Source organism: Macaca mulatta, chromosome 7 (assembly GCF_049350105.2).
Source record: "Macaca mulatta isolate MMU2019108-1 chromosome 7, T2T-MMU8v2.0, whole genome shotgun sequence".
Lineage (NCBI taxonomy): Eukaryota > Metazoa > Chordata > Mammalia > Primates > Cercopithecidae > Macaca > Macaca mulatta.
This window is the reverse complement of record NC_133412.1, coordinates 126290165-126305181: the sequence shown is the minus strand read 5'-3', so window position 1 is coordinate 126305181 and position 15017 is coordinate 126290165. Positions and strand designations below refer to the sequence as shown.

At 42.3% G+C, this 15017-nt stretch overlaps 1 protein-coding gene across 6 annotated transcripts in view; it reads left to right on the top strand.

Annotated features, from left to right (window-relative positions):
• The first annotated feature begins 815 nt into the window (after positions 1-815).
• Positions 816-15017, top strand: part of DDHD1 (DDHD domain containing 1) — a 121566-nt gene continuing 107364 nt past the window's right edge. For all 6 annotated transcript variants that reach the window (XM_001083968.5, XM_002805058.4, XM_077941033.1 and 3 more), the window contains exon 1: positions 816-1838. In XM_001083968.5, the coding sequence (XP_001083968.1) occupies positions 1004-1838 (835 nt within the window). In that variant the 5' untranslated portion in view covers positions 816-1003. The remainder of the gene's footprint in view (positions 1839-15017) is intronic.

The following is a 15017-nucleotide window of genomic DNA, read 5'->3' as shown; positions in this document are numbered from 1 at the left end:
GATGAGGAAACTAAAAAGATCTGGGAGATTATGTGATTTGCCTGTGGCTGGTTAGCAATGCTAAATCTAGAACCTAGTTGCTTTCTAGCTCTCAATCGAATACTCTTTACCACAGTTGGCTGGACTTGACATCATTATAATCAATTAAGACTGATTGTACACCCACTGTTTGGGAGAGGCTGACATACAGACTTGGTTTCCGTCAAGTGCCTTGCAATGAGGTTGAGAAAACAGGAAATCCAAGCATTAAAATATAAGTAATAATATGAGATGGCATATGAAGTGAGGTTTAGATTCCAGTTTCCCAGTGGGAGTGGTGACACCAAGGTGAGTGATGGGTGTGGGGTGGAGTGCCCTCGTATCCATCCACTTATGCGTCCTGGTTCTGTCTGGAGGGACCAGGGCCTGGTGACAAAATGTCCAGGTGAGGCCGCAGTAGGGCCTAAGGTCAAAAAAAGCAATGCTGAATCCAACATCCCGGGGCCCTCTTGACACGCAGCTTAAGGCTCTGGGCTCATGACCCACACTGCAAGGATGAGTGGGATAAAGCCTATCCACATCTGGGCTGTGAACTCCAGAAGGGGGGGACCGAGGCAGCTGTGCATGAAGACCGCAGGGAAAGAGGAAGGGAGCCGAGGAGGCCCAACAGCGGCGGGCGACCTGAGGCAAGCCTGCACTCCGGGCAAGAGGGGCACGGCAGGAGGCCAGCTCGCGGCGCCTCTACAGCCCGGGCTTCCGGGGCGGCGCGCGCGGCCGGGGGGCGGGGCCGGGACGAAGCACCGCCTACGTCGGGCTGCGTGACAATGGGGCGGGCCGCAGAACGCGGCTGCGGCGGATGCGGGTCTCGTGGGGGCGGAGCGGCTGCCGCTGCCGCCGCAGCTCGGGTCGGGATTTGAAAGATTAAAAACTCTGGGTGGAGAAGGCGGCGGCGTTGAATGTGTGGCGGAAGCGCTGGGGGTCACGGCTCCGCGCGCCGCCGGGCAGCCGGCGGCGTCTCCACAGCATGAATTACCCGGGCCGCGGGTCCCCGCGGAGTCCCGAGCATAACGGCCGAGGCGGCGGCGGCGCCTGGGAGCTGGGCTCAGACGCGGGGCCGGCGTTCGGCGGCGGCGTCTGCTGCTTCGAGCACCTGCCCGGCGGGGACCCGGGCGACGGCGACGTGCCCCTGGCCCTGCTTCGCGGGGATCCTGGGCTGCATTTGGCGCCGGGCACTGAGGACCACAACCACCACCTGGCGCTGGACCCCTGCCTCAGTGACGAGAACTATGACTTCAGCTCCGCTGAGTCGGGCTCCTCGCTGCGCTACTACAGCGAGGGCGAGAGCGGCGGCGGCGGCAGCTCCTTGTCGCTGCACCCGCCGCAGCAGGCTCCGCTGGTCCCGACGAACTCGGGGGGCGGCGGGGCGACAGGAGGGGTCCCCGGGGAAAGGAAACGTACCCGGCTTGGCGGCCCGGCGGCCCGGCACCGCTATGAGGTAGTGACGGAGCTGGGCCCGGAGGAGGTACGCTGGTTTTACAAGGAGGACAAGAAGACCTGGAAGCCCTTCATCGGCTACGACTCGCTCCGCATCGAGCTCGCTTTCCGGACCCTGCTGCAGGCCACGGGTGCCCGGCGCCAGGGCGAGGACCGGGACGGCGACCATGTGTGCTCTCCCACGGGCCCAGCCTCCAGTTCCGGAGAAGATGACGATGAGGACCGCGCCTGTGGCTTCTGCCAGAGTACGACGGGGCACGAGCCCGAGATGGTGGAACTGGTGAACATCGAGCCTGTGTGCGTGCGGGGTGGCCTCTACGAGGTGGATGTGACCCAAGGAGAGTGCTACCCGGTGTATTGGAACCGTGAGTAGCGGGCTGGGGTTAGGGCGGGACGGGCTGTCCCTGCATGGGCCGATGTGCACCGGTGTGGGTTTGGGACTGGTCGCCGCGAAGAGGGAGGCGCGTGAGGCCTGGCGTTTGTCCGGGGCAGGATGGAGATTGTGCAGGGAGCGTCGGCAGGTGAAGGGTAAACGAGCAGATGGCAAAACCCAAGCCTCCTGGGGTCAGGAGGACTGGATACCTTAGTGAGTAGCGCCTCCTGGGTGAGCCGGGTGCTGCTGCCATCCCCTGGAAGTGATCCAGGAACGGATCCGCAGCCCGAGGTTTAATTTCGTGATCCTACCAGCTTTGTCCACCTGGGGATCTGGTTCGGTCTCATTTACCCTGAACAGCCTATGATTTAAATAGCGGCACGTTTTCTGGAGTAGGAAGGTTTGAGAGGATCTGCTCGAGAATCAACAGCTTAGTTATGGATTCAGGAAAAGAAAAAGAATCCCTGGCGGGAAAGGAGATAGGTGGTTCCCACTGGGTGTGTTCGGAGAGGTGGAAAGCACTGCGTGAAGCAGCTCTGGCAAGTGGCTCCGCTCCCTCGATGGAATACTGGATTCTGTCTCTTAGGTCCTCATTTACATATTTTCGTCTTTGCATCTTAACCTTGAAAAATTACTATTTCTGTGCCCCGTCTTCCTCATCTGTAAAAGGGGAGAAATTGTACCTACCTCATGGGATTGTTGTGAAAGTAAATTAGAAAATATACCTCAAGGGCTTGGAACTATGGTTGGTACTTACGTGTGATACGAGTGTTAACAGTATTTATTAGACAATAACACAGATGGGTTTATAGTTGAATAGGAAGAAGGTGACCATAAATATCTGCCAGTGCATGCAGCAAATACTACATATGTAATATATAGTAGATATTCAATAGTCACAGAAGTTATTGACCACCAGTATTATATGTAATATACACTTCTAATTTTCATGGGCCCAGTGCCCTAACTCAGGTGTCTTCAATGATTGTCACAACCCTTAAATCCTCCATACAGTACTCTGCCCTCTATTAAATAATTAGATGGATTGATGACAGCTTCCTTTCTGTATGTTTAGCACCTTACCATCGGCAGAGCCCATCACCTTTACCTTTGTACTCTGATAGGGCCTAGTGCAATACATACTCAATAACTAGGTATTGAATTGCAATCAGTGATTCTGATAATGTTAAAACATTCATATGTTAAGCATGACTTACTAAGATAGCAATTCCAACGTGTGTCAAATCACCAAATAAAATAATAGCAGGAAATTTAATTTCTTACTGCACATTAAGATGATACTAAAGGCATTCATTACCATTTTTATAAGGTGAGATTCAGTGAGATCTGTTACATCATTCACTTTTTTAGATTATAAGCTCACTAAAGACAGGGTATGTTTATATTCATTCAGTTCTTTCATATTCAGAGTATTTGTATGTCCATAACGGTACTCTTGTGAAGGCATTAAGAAAGATGGGGAAAAGGAAAATCCTTACCATTTGAGAGCTTCCCGCTCGGTGTTTCCTTCAAATGACTTAAACATCATCATTTTTTTTTTTTTCCTGAAGATAGAAGTACCAAGACTTAGTGGAGTCAGAAAGTTGGATAAAAATACAGGGTATCCTTGGAGAGGGGACGGAAACCGAGAGATGAATCTTACCCTTAGATTAAACTGAAGTATATTCACCAAGAATACTGTGTGCTCTCTTGGTTTTTGATAAAATTGTTAATGCCTGCATAGTGCTTCACTGTTTACAAAGTGATTTTTGACGTTCATTATTTTACAGTGATGGCAAATTAATACTAACATTATATACATGAAGAAATGGGCTCAGCGAAATTAATGAGCTTGTCCAAGGTCACTCAGCTACAAAGTGATGAAGCAGTTCATTCATTAGTCTAGTGGGGGAATACATTGCATTATGCAAAGAGCTTCTGACCCATCCAAGGGTGAGGGTATCAGGAAAGCGTCCCAGAATATTTAAGAGAGAGTCTTACAGGATGAATTTAATGAAGCAGAGAAATAGAGGGAAGGGCATTCCAGCTAGATGGGTACATACACAAGGACACAGGTCTGAAACTGCATGGCATTTTAAGGAAGTGAAGTCTACACCTGCAGGCACTGAGACACATGGGGTTGGGTTTGGGCTTTGACCAACCACAGAGACCGAAGTATGTGAGGGCTGGTGTTTGGTCAGGGACAGGATGGAGATTGTGAAGGGAGCACCTGCACATGAATGGCACATTTGGGAGAATGGCTGGAAAAGGGACAGAGTGGATAAGCAGTGCTAAGGAGTTTGGCCTTTATCCTGTGAGTAATGAGGAACCAAACAGTAGAAGGTTCTTTATACTTACATGTGATTAATGACAATGCAAAGGTTGAGCTGAAGAGTTGGAAGCAGAATATCAGTAGAATGCTAGTATCATAAATCAAGTAAGAACTGGTGGGAGCCTACAAAAGTTAACCTAAAGGTAATGTGGACTTGTCTTTCTCCAGTCTTCTTTCCTAAAGCAAATAGCCATTAGGCCAATTATAGCTTATAAATTTTTGTTAACTAGCATAAGAGCAACACCTGTTTTTATCTCTATTTTAGCATTTTCTAAATAATTCTCTACAAGATACAGTCCTGTGGATGTCCAAGCCCTCATATGAGCTATAATAAAATCACAATCGTGCTTTTTATCTATCCTGTAATTTGCCATTTCTCACAGAATCTCATATAACTTTAATTAGTTTCTTAAGTCTCTGTGTGTACATTTTCACACTTTCTAGGAGGGTCCAGTCCCCGTATGGGTTCTTCAGCCTTTCTTCAAATAGAAAAACTCATACTATATGTTGCAGCTTTTGACCTTGCTCACATTTTACTTTTCCTTTTTAGCTGTTTTGGAAACTGGTTAGTGGTAATAAAAGAGTTTAAAAATAAAAAAAGTCCAGTAAGTTCCTGTGTAGAATGGTGGTATGAATCCATTGGCCATTTAGATTTTTGTGTCCTAATTTAGCCCACTGCATCTGGGTGTCAAGGCCAACAAGTTAGCTATACCTATTCTAAAAGAAAGATTTTATTTTATTCTTCCTTTTGAACTTGACTAGCAGATAAAATCTGAACTAATTTGGGGTACATGAATCAGAAAGGAGAACAGAATTTGTCTTCTATTAATGAGGAGCCAATATTATTACATATGAAAAAATATTAGTTGTAAACTTATTTTTGTTTTATTGTATGTTTAGATATTCTTCTGGCTGCATGTGGACATTCTAGATAAAAACTAATCATGCTGAGTAATGGTTGTGAGCTCTCTTGTTCGCAGTGTTCTTCCTGTTTGTACTCATTTCATAGACTTGTTTTGAGGATTATTACATGTAACATCCTTATTACAGTGGTTGGCACATTGTACTAGGTGTTAACTATATGTGGATCTCAAAAAAACTATACACCTTATTTTTAGAAGTGCATATACAGGTTAGTAAAGTTAACCAGTGCACAGTTGTTGAGTGCCCACAATTTCTTGTTATTAGTCAGTACCTCATCAGAGGTGAAAGAATGTCTGTAAGGAATATTGGCAAGAAAGTGGCCAAAGCATTTAGTAATAGCAGATGGGAAGGCATATGGAACATTCTAGAGATATTTCATGAGCTTAGAATAATTCAACAATTCTAGGCCGGGCACAGTGGCTTACGCCTGTAATCCTAGCACTTTGGGAGGCTGAGGTGGGTGGATCACCTGAGGTCAGGAGTTCGAGACCAGTCTGGCCAACATGGCGAAACCCCGTCTCTCCTAAAAGTACAAAAATTAGCCGGGCATGGTGGCGGGTGCCTGTAATCCCAGCTATTCAGGAGGCTGAGGCAGGAGAATCACTTGAACCTGGGAGGCAGCTGTTGCAGTGAGCCGAGATCGTGGTACTGCGCTCCAGCCTGGGCGACAAGAGCAAGACTCCATCTCAAAAAAAAAAGAATAATTCAGCAATTCTGATGGCAGTGATGTGTGCAGTTTGCACTAGGGAGTTGTGTGATTTCTATTCATTGACTAAATTAATAAAGTTATTGACCACATTTTTATATGTAGTATCCAGGAGTCTATAAACCACAGATTTCTTTTTTCCCCTCTGTCATCCCCCACCTTCTGGTATACTTATGCAGCCTACTTGCATTATTGTAATTTTAAACCATTTTCAGTTTCAAATGCTTTAGAAATAAACCGGTGGTTTTTGTGGTATATTGCAACAAAGGGAAAATTATATTCCCAGTAAAATGAGATAAAAACAAAATTAGAGCTTTTCCCTTAATTACATGATGTTTACAAACTTGGTGTAGATGTGACCATGTTATTCATAATAACAATCCTTTATGTGGCACAGGGCATCATGGAAAATAATGGAGTCCCGGGGGCAGAAGGCACTCTTTTTTTGATCAATTTCTGTCTCCAGTAAAGCAGAACTATAGGGATAGTGCCTGACCCTGAAAAAGTGTTGGAGACTTTTATCTTTTACTCTTTATAACTGTGTTATCCCCCACTAGCCTGGACTGGAAAGCAGCCTTGGACTGCATTGAACCCTGACTGCTCAGGTTTACAGTACCAAGGCCCCAGTTTTCTGAGAACCCGTCTCATCCCAGATCAGATCTGCTTTAGAGTGCGTTTTAGAATGCACAGTGACCTGCTAAAACAGAACAAGGATGTGAATGGATAGTGACATGTATGGAGGGCAGGACCTGGCACCTGACCATGGCGTTTGGGGCTTCTCTTTCCCTTTGAAATGCGTCATTACTTTAAAAACTGATCTAATATCAGTTATTGATTCACCTTATGTATGTCCAAAATGTTATAATGCATGTTTTGCAAGTGCTTTATGCAAATGCTTAGAGCAATCAGTGTGGTTTTCTTACCCCTGTAAACCCCCTCTGCTTTTCTTTCCTCTTTTACCCTTTTCTTATAAAAGAGATCTTGTGTATGCTTCTCTCTTCCAAATTTTATTTTGGGTCTTTTATCTCCATATCGCTCTTTATAGTTTGTGTTTTGCTGAGAAACCTTGATGTCTGGAACCTACAGTTGATCCTTTTTTGTAGAGAGCAAGAAAAATCTGGATGTGCTGGTCAAGGAATCCTCTGAGAATTATGGACACTGGGGAAGGACAGTGGAAGTCAGAGAGGAGAACTAGAAGAAGAACTTATTATTCACAGGAAGCCTAAGATGAAAAATATTGGCAAAAGAAATTGGGAAGTACGTAGTTATGGAATTCCTAATAACTAGGGAATCTGACCTAAGACCTTTGTTTTTTCGTGAATGTACTGGAATTTAAACTGTGCATGTTATACAAAAAAAAAAAAAAAAAAAAACTGTCAGCATTGATGAAGGGTACAGATATACAGAATCCCTTCTTTTTTTCCACAATACACTCTAAAAGTTCAGTTAAAAAGTAGAACAAGGAAAAAAATTTTTTATAGTTACTGTATATAATCTACAGTTCTACCCTTTTGCATCCACATTGGTAAAGGGAAATTGTGCCCATAAGAAGTGTTGAATCACTGATAATTGAGTAAATTAATAGAATGAAAACCACAATGCAGATACTTTCTGATACTCCTAGATTAGGAGACAAGTGAAATTCAAGGTGGTAAAAAATTGGAACTTGCCTGTACCAGAGAACTGAAGAAAAACAGTAGCAAAATTGATATAATCATATAAAAGTAATTCTATTTTATGTACTGCTTTTTAGCCTCTGCAAATTGTCAAGATTGAATTATACATTAATTAATTTTTTTTTTTTTTTGAGATATTCTGTTGCCGAGGATGAAGTACAGTGGTGTGATCTCAGTGCACTGCAAGCTCTGCCTCCCAGGTTCAAGCGATTCTCCTGCCTCAGCCTCCCTAGTAGCTGGGACTATAGGCATGTGCAACCATGCCCGGCTAATTTTTATATTTTTAGTAGAGATGGAGTTTCACCATGTTGACCAGGCTGATCTTGAACTCCTGACGTCAAGTTATCCATCCACCTTGGCCTCCCAAAGTGCTGGGATAACAGGTGTGAGCCACTGTGTCCAGCCTGTTTGTTTGTTTGTTTGCTGTTTTGAGACAGAGTTTCGCTCTTATTGCCCAGGCTGGAGTGCAATGGTGCAATCTCGGCTCACTGAGACCTCTGCCTCCCAGGTTCAAGTGATTTTCCTGCCTCAGCCTCCCAAAGTGCTGGGATTACAGGCATGCATTACCACACCTGGCCCATTAATGTTTATTTTAATGTCTTCTTACATTAAGCTATCTCTAGATAATCTTTATAATCACTGCTCTTGTATGTTTAAATAAAGTCTATTGAATGACCGCCGGGGGTCAGGTCACCCTTTGGAAATGACACCGTTACTGGTACTTCTGTATTCCAAGACCTCAGATACTGGAAAATCCTTGAGAAATACAAATTCCATCTGAATGGATGGCTTTTCCAAATAATGGAGAGTTAAGCTTTTATGTGCTGGAATGTAATATTAACTATATGGATGGAAATCTCTCTGATATTACTAATTGTCTCTGGCTGCTTCTCAGTGGACTATCTTTATGAACATTGATGCAGGATATCCTTTGAGAAACATGATAGGGGACAAATAACTAGTTGTACTATGTTAAAACTTTTTTTTTTTTTTGAGACAAGATTTTGTTCTGTCGCTTAGGCCAGAGTAAAGTGGAGTGATCATAACTCGTGGCAGCCTTGACCTCCCAGGCTCAGGCAATCCTCCCACCTCAGACTTCAAAGAAGCTAGGACCATAGGTGCACATCACCATGCCCAGCTAATTTTTTAAATTATTACTTGTAGAGACATGGTCTTCCTATGTTGCCCAGGCTGCTCTCAAACTCCTGGGCTCAAGCAGTCCTCCTGCCTCAGCCTCCCACAGTGCTGGGACTATGGGGATGATCCATCATACCCAGCCTTCTTAAAACTGAAGATTTTAAAGCATGTGCCATGGAATGCTCTGCTCAGTAATGTTATGTTTTTATTATTTTTGAGATGGAGTCTCCCTTCGTCATCCAGGCTAGAGTGCAGTGGCGCCATCTCGGCACACTGCAACCTCCACCTCCCGGGTTCTTGTGCCTCAGCCTCCTGAGTGACTGGGATCACAGGCCTGCGCCGTCCCCCCCCGGCTAAGTTTTGTATTTTTAGTGGAGACAGGGTTTCACCATGTTGGTAAGCCTGGTGTTGAACTCCTGACCTCGGGTAATCCACCTGCCTCAGCCTCCCAAAGTGCTGGGATTACAAATGTGAGCCACCGCGCCCGGCCTCTGCTCAGTAATTTTAGATGATGCACAGGGAGCAGAGTCATAATTACTTCTAAGCCTTAGTGTAGATATTTAGTTAAATGCAATCCCACTCTTATATTTTACAACTTACTACAACTACTTAATAGCAACTTTTAGTTCGTATTTTATTGGCTGAGTCCGTTATTCTCATTCTGTAGAATTGCTTCTAACTAGGCCCGGGGTATCTTATGTGTACGTGATACACCTACTTAGACCTTCAGTAAAACTTGCATTTTAACATCTGGTTTATGTGTTAACATTAAGTACACCCAAGTTTGTTTATGATTTTTTTAAACAAAGTCTTTGCTGTAAATCAAAAGACACTTGTAGGAAAGAGAGAATCTACTTGAAACCAAAGATGTTGTTTAGCACCCAAACTGAGGAAATTTCAGTGTGGTTGCTGAAGCACTTTCAGTGACTCATATTCTTCCAATGTAGCTATCTGCTGCTGAAATGAACCTTTCCTATATGGCTAACACCGTATGAGACAAGTGTACCTGTCTGTAAGATTTAGAAAAAGATACTTGCCTTTGCTTAATGTTCTCATTGTATAGCCAATCACTATTATGCTTCTTATTTAAGATTAGCACAAGTTACCCATGATTCCGCTCTTTGCCTTTCACTGGAAAATATTAGGACTTTATATTTTAGAATATCTGGTTGGATATAGTTGCAGTTTATTCTTTAACCTATTTACTGTTTAGCTTGTTATGCTATTTTGTATAAACTACATTATCTATTACATTTGTTTTGGTAGGGGAGAAAGGCAACTATATCTCATGTATAGTGAATGCCCCTAATCTTGGAATACTGGGTTGAATCATTTGGAATTCTAATTGCCTGGCAGGATTCTGCCTTTTATGGAAAGACCTACAATCCATTAAGGAGTATGATAGGCCACACATAAAGGTTGAACCTTGTAAAGAGGAAGTTCCTCTTCAAAGACTTTCCTCCCCATCTAATTAAGAATAAAGAGTAATTTCTCTTAGAAGCAAAATTTATTCAAAGACCTGTGCTAACTTTCATAAATATCTGCTAGCCGTAATAAAGAAATCAATGTACTTTATGTTCTTAGCTCCTACAATTTAGCCTAAATATTTGCCCTCGCATGCTTATACTGGTCCAAGCAAGCATTAAGTCATAACCTGTTCCTCTTCCTTATTTGAAGGTGTTTTTACTTTTCTCAGCATTCCACAAGTTACTTCCTCCTTCCTTTGCTCTCCTCTGCCTTTGCTTCTTTTAAAAAGTTCTAAGTTGCTAGCCAATCAGGACAAATACAAAATATGAAGTCCCGTTCCAGCCAATAGAAACCAGACACAGCAGTAAGGTGAATGCGTCAGGTTATAAATGACCCTGTTTCCTTGGTTCCGCGTACTTTCATGGCAAAACTGCTGGCGAGTGTACGCTTTCTGCAGAAAGTAAAAATGGCCTTGCTGAGGAAATTAAATTTATGTTCAAGAGCTATTTCTTTACGGCACCGAGGAACAAGCATTTCTAACAAACATGGTTTACAGCATTTGTTTTCAAATCACCACTCACCTTACCACAGTTAATCAGTTTCATCTCTGCCACCTCCATTTCAATTCTTACTGGTTTTTCTAGGGAGGCAACATTGTTTCATATTTTAAGAATGTCAAGGACCACTGGATCCAGTCTTGGCTCAAATCCCAGCTGTGCTGTACACTGTGACCTTGAGCAACTGAAATTCCGTGTCTTACTTTCTTCTTCTATAAAATGTGGATAATAATATCTACCTCTTGTGATTGTTTTCAATAGGTAAAATATTTAAAGATCTTAAAAATATCCCATGATGAATAGTAAGTTCTATAAAACTGTTAGCTATGATTGTTTCTCCGTCTTCCTTGCCTGTTCAAATCCTTCCAAATTTCCAATCCACTTGACATTCTTCGCTCTCCTGTTTCAATTTGTAGTCTCTTTCCTCACATGGCATATTCTTGGCCTGCCATCTTGATAATCAACTCTCAAAATGGGCACAGCCCTAGTTTCTCTGTAACTATTGCCTGCCTTTATGAGAAGCTGTAATTTTTGTCTGGTCTCTCAGGCCCCAGAAAGGTCGGTGCTGTCTTGAGTTCTGGCTTGGACCTGGGAGAAGTTCACCAGTCATTCTCTTACAAATCTATTGCCTGTGGGAAAGGAGGAATTCTTTCCTGTAAAAGCATTCTAAATTCTTGAGCATCTGTTTTTGTTGCTATGCAGATCCTGTCACCAAATGTGAGAGATACCAACTTTATCCCCAGAGCTCATTTAGACGACTCTCCCAGCTACCAGGATTTTTGATAAAATAGAGAACTTTACAGTTTTCTAAAAGACTGCTCAGTTTTCAGTTAAGGCAAAGCCAGTAATGTTCTTGTTTTTTTTTTTTTTTTTTTTTTTGCCATGCTGGCAAGAAAAAAATGGCCGACAATTCTTCTTATGATGGAGACCTTAGCATGAAAAGTATGAGAATTCTCTTAATTGATCTGCAGTTAAACCAGTAGTAGTAAGGATGGCAGCTAGGTTCTGGCAATTAGTGTAAAATCTAACAGTATCAAATAATCTTGACTCTCTCCTTAGTCAAAGGACATGGCAGCCATTCCTTATCCAGCATTGGCAATAAAAACCACATGGGAACAGATAAACAGATCTTTGTTGTCTAATTCCCTTAGTTTGAATCCTTGATTTACCATAGCTATATGCCTTCGGGCAATTTATAATCTCTGTGGCCTAATTTATTTCTCCTTTGTAAGTGGGGATCATTTCTGCTGCCAAGAGTTATTATCGGGTGATTATTATTAAGATTTCATTGAAGTACATATATGCAGAATGCTTAGCACAGTACCTTGGTCAATAAGCATTAGCTAAGCCAGGCTGGTATATTTGCTCTTGAACTAGAAGCCTATTATCTGGAAATTAAAAAAAAATACGTGGTAAACCTGTTCTATTTGGAGTTAGGGGGAAGGGTGGAAAGCTATGACTCTATCAAAATTACTTCAGCCTATACTTGATATATACACATACGTACACACATGTACTGTATATATTTTCGTGTACTCATCTAAAACTACTTAATCACTCCAAGAGTTCTGGGAGTCACAGTGAAGTTTCATACTTCACCTTAATTCCCCCTTTGAACTCTGAGTCTGAAGAAAATGTAGACCTTACTAGGTAAGATGAAGGCTTAGTGGAATACTCTTCAACCTCTGATTGCCTCTGCTGGATTCTGTAGTCTGCAGAATGGCAACCTGTGTTGTTAATTTCTAGCACTTTTGTGTGACCAGTAGTTTGCAGATTTAATTGAGTTTAACAGTTACTGGGAAGATTGTTAAAATACAGATTCTCAGATCTTATCCCTGGAGATTTGGTACAAGAGATCTGAGCTAGGGCCAGAGAATCTTCCTCTTTAATAGAAGAAATTTTGTTTGCAAAGGGTTCGAAGACCTTACTTTGGTAATTCTGTTAGTTCATAAACCCCCTCGTCTAAATGGCTGGAAGCTGCCTCATCTTCACTTGTTTTCACTTACACTCAGAGAATTACCAGTTCAGTCAGTCCAAGGTTGCATTTCTAGAGATTCTAGGGGAGTTAACCTTCTTCTGGCAAATTGGTAGTTTTATTTAATCTCTATTGTTCTTTCTACCTATGTATTGCCACACTGTCCTTCTACTTTAAAATTTCTGTATCTTATTGATCTTCTGTATTATTTTGTGAGTGAGGAGCAGGATGAAGTCTCCAACTGTAATTGTGGATGCAGTTAGCCTGTTAATAAAGTTATTTTATTTTTTGTTTCATGTATTTCAAAGCTCTGTTTATAGATGTGTATACATTTAGGATTATTACATCCTTTTGATGAAATATTGCCTTTATCACTTTGAAATATCCCCCTTATCTCTGGTAATGTTTCTTTTGTTGAAGTCTACTTTATTTGATAGTAATATAGCCACTCTAGATTCCTTTTGATTAGTATTCGTAATTTATATCTTTTCCTGCCCTTTTACTTTTAAACCTGTATGCGTCTTTACCTATCTGTTGAGTCTTGCTTTTTAAAATTTATTCTGACAACCTCTACCTTTTAACTGGCATTTTAGACCATTTACATTTAGTATGATTAATGCTAAGTTTGATTTTAAAATGAACATCCTGCTACTAATTTTCTATTTGTCCCCTTTGTTCTTCATACCCTTTCTTCTCTTTTCCTGCCTTCTTTGGGATTACAGTTTGTTTAATGATTCTCTTCTATCTTTAATATTAGTTTTTAGGGATACTTTTTCATATTTATCTTGGCTTGTGTTCCCTGGGTTTTTTGGTTGGTTGGTTGGTTGTTTTTTGAGACAAAGTCTCGCTCTCTTGCCCAGGCTGGAGTACAGTAGAACAATCTCAGCTCATGCCACTTCTACCTCCCAGGTTCAAGCAATTCTCCTGCCTAAGCCTCCCAAGTAGCTGGGATTATAGGCACACAGCACCACACTTGGCTAATTTTTGTATTTTTAGTAGAGACGGGGTTTCACCATGTCTAATTTAAGACCACCAGGCTGGTCTTAAACTCCTAACCTCAGGTCCTCTGCCCACCTCGACTTCCCAAAGTGCTGTGATTACAGGCATGAGCCACTGCACCTCGACTTCCCAAAGTGCTGTGATTACAGGCGTGAGCCACTGCACCTGGCCTTTCTAAGCTTTTTGTATTTCAATTACATATATATGTTAGATCATTTGATATAGCTCCCCAGTTCATGGATACTCTATTCTGTTTAATTTTTTCACCCACTCTTTTTTTTCCTTTGTATTTCCATTTGCGAAATTTTTATTAACTTATTTTTGAGTTTACTGATGCTTTCCTCAGCTGTGTTGATCAAAGGTATTCTTTATCTATCTTACCATTTTTCTAGTTTCTGGCATTTCTGTTTGACTCTCTTGTAGTTTCTATTTCCATGCTGAAATTTCTCATCTAATTATACATGTTGTTTACCTTTTCCACTAGAGCCTTTAGTGTTTTAATCATAGTTATTTTAATTTTTCTAATAGTTCCAGCATCTGTGGGCATTTCTGGTTTGGGTCTGTTGATTTTTTTTTTTTTTTTTTTTTTTTGTGGTCTCTTGACAGTGGGTTGGTTTCTCCCATCTTCTTTGAATGTCTCATAATTTAATGTAAAGCTGGACATCTTGTGTTGGGTAGTAGAGTATTTATGCCTAGAAATAGGCATGCCTTGTTTTTTGTTGTTTTTTTGGTTTTTTTTGAGACAGGATCTCACTGTTGCCCAGGCTGGAGTGCAGTGGCGTGATCTCAGCTCACTGCAACCCCTGCCTTCCAGGTTCAAGTAATGCTCAAGGCACACCTTGTATTTTGCTAGACGTTTAGTGTGGGGGATTGAGCAACCTAGTTGGGAGTTGATCTGCATTTGGGTTTCATTATTGCTGTAGTTACTATCAGTGCACCACAGGCTTTAAATTCCCATAGCATTACCATACCTAGAGGGCTGGTTCACCAAGGATTTTCCTTCAGGTCTGCTTTATTCTTAGCATCAGGTTTTCCCTTTCCACCTTTATCTCAAAGACGGTTCTTCATGCTTTTACTCTCCCCCAGAAATAGATGAAACTAACTCCCTAACTTGGTGGTGATGGTATGGGCGAGAGTGTGGAAGGGATATTCTCTGTTCTGGTTCTGCCTTATTCTTAGGCACAGTGTCTCTGGGTCTCAAGAGTGGAGCCTTCTCAGCAATTCTGCCCTACCCCAGCCATGAATTACATCATCTTCTAGGCTCAGGACAATTTCCTGCCTCTGATAGTTTGCCTATGTGGGGGTGTGTGTGTGTGTGTTTTGTTTTTGTTTTTGTTTTCTTCTATTACCTTTTCCCAGCTGCTATGGTTCTTTAGTTGTTGCTGTTCTAGCAGCAGC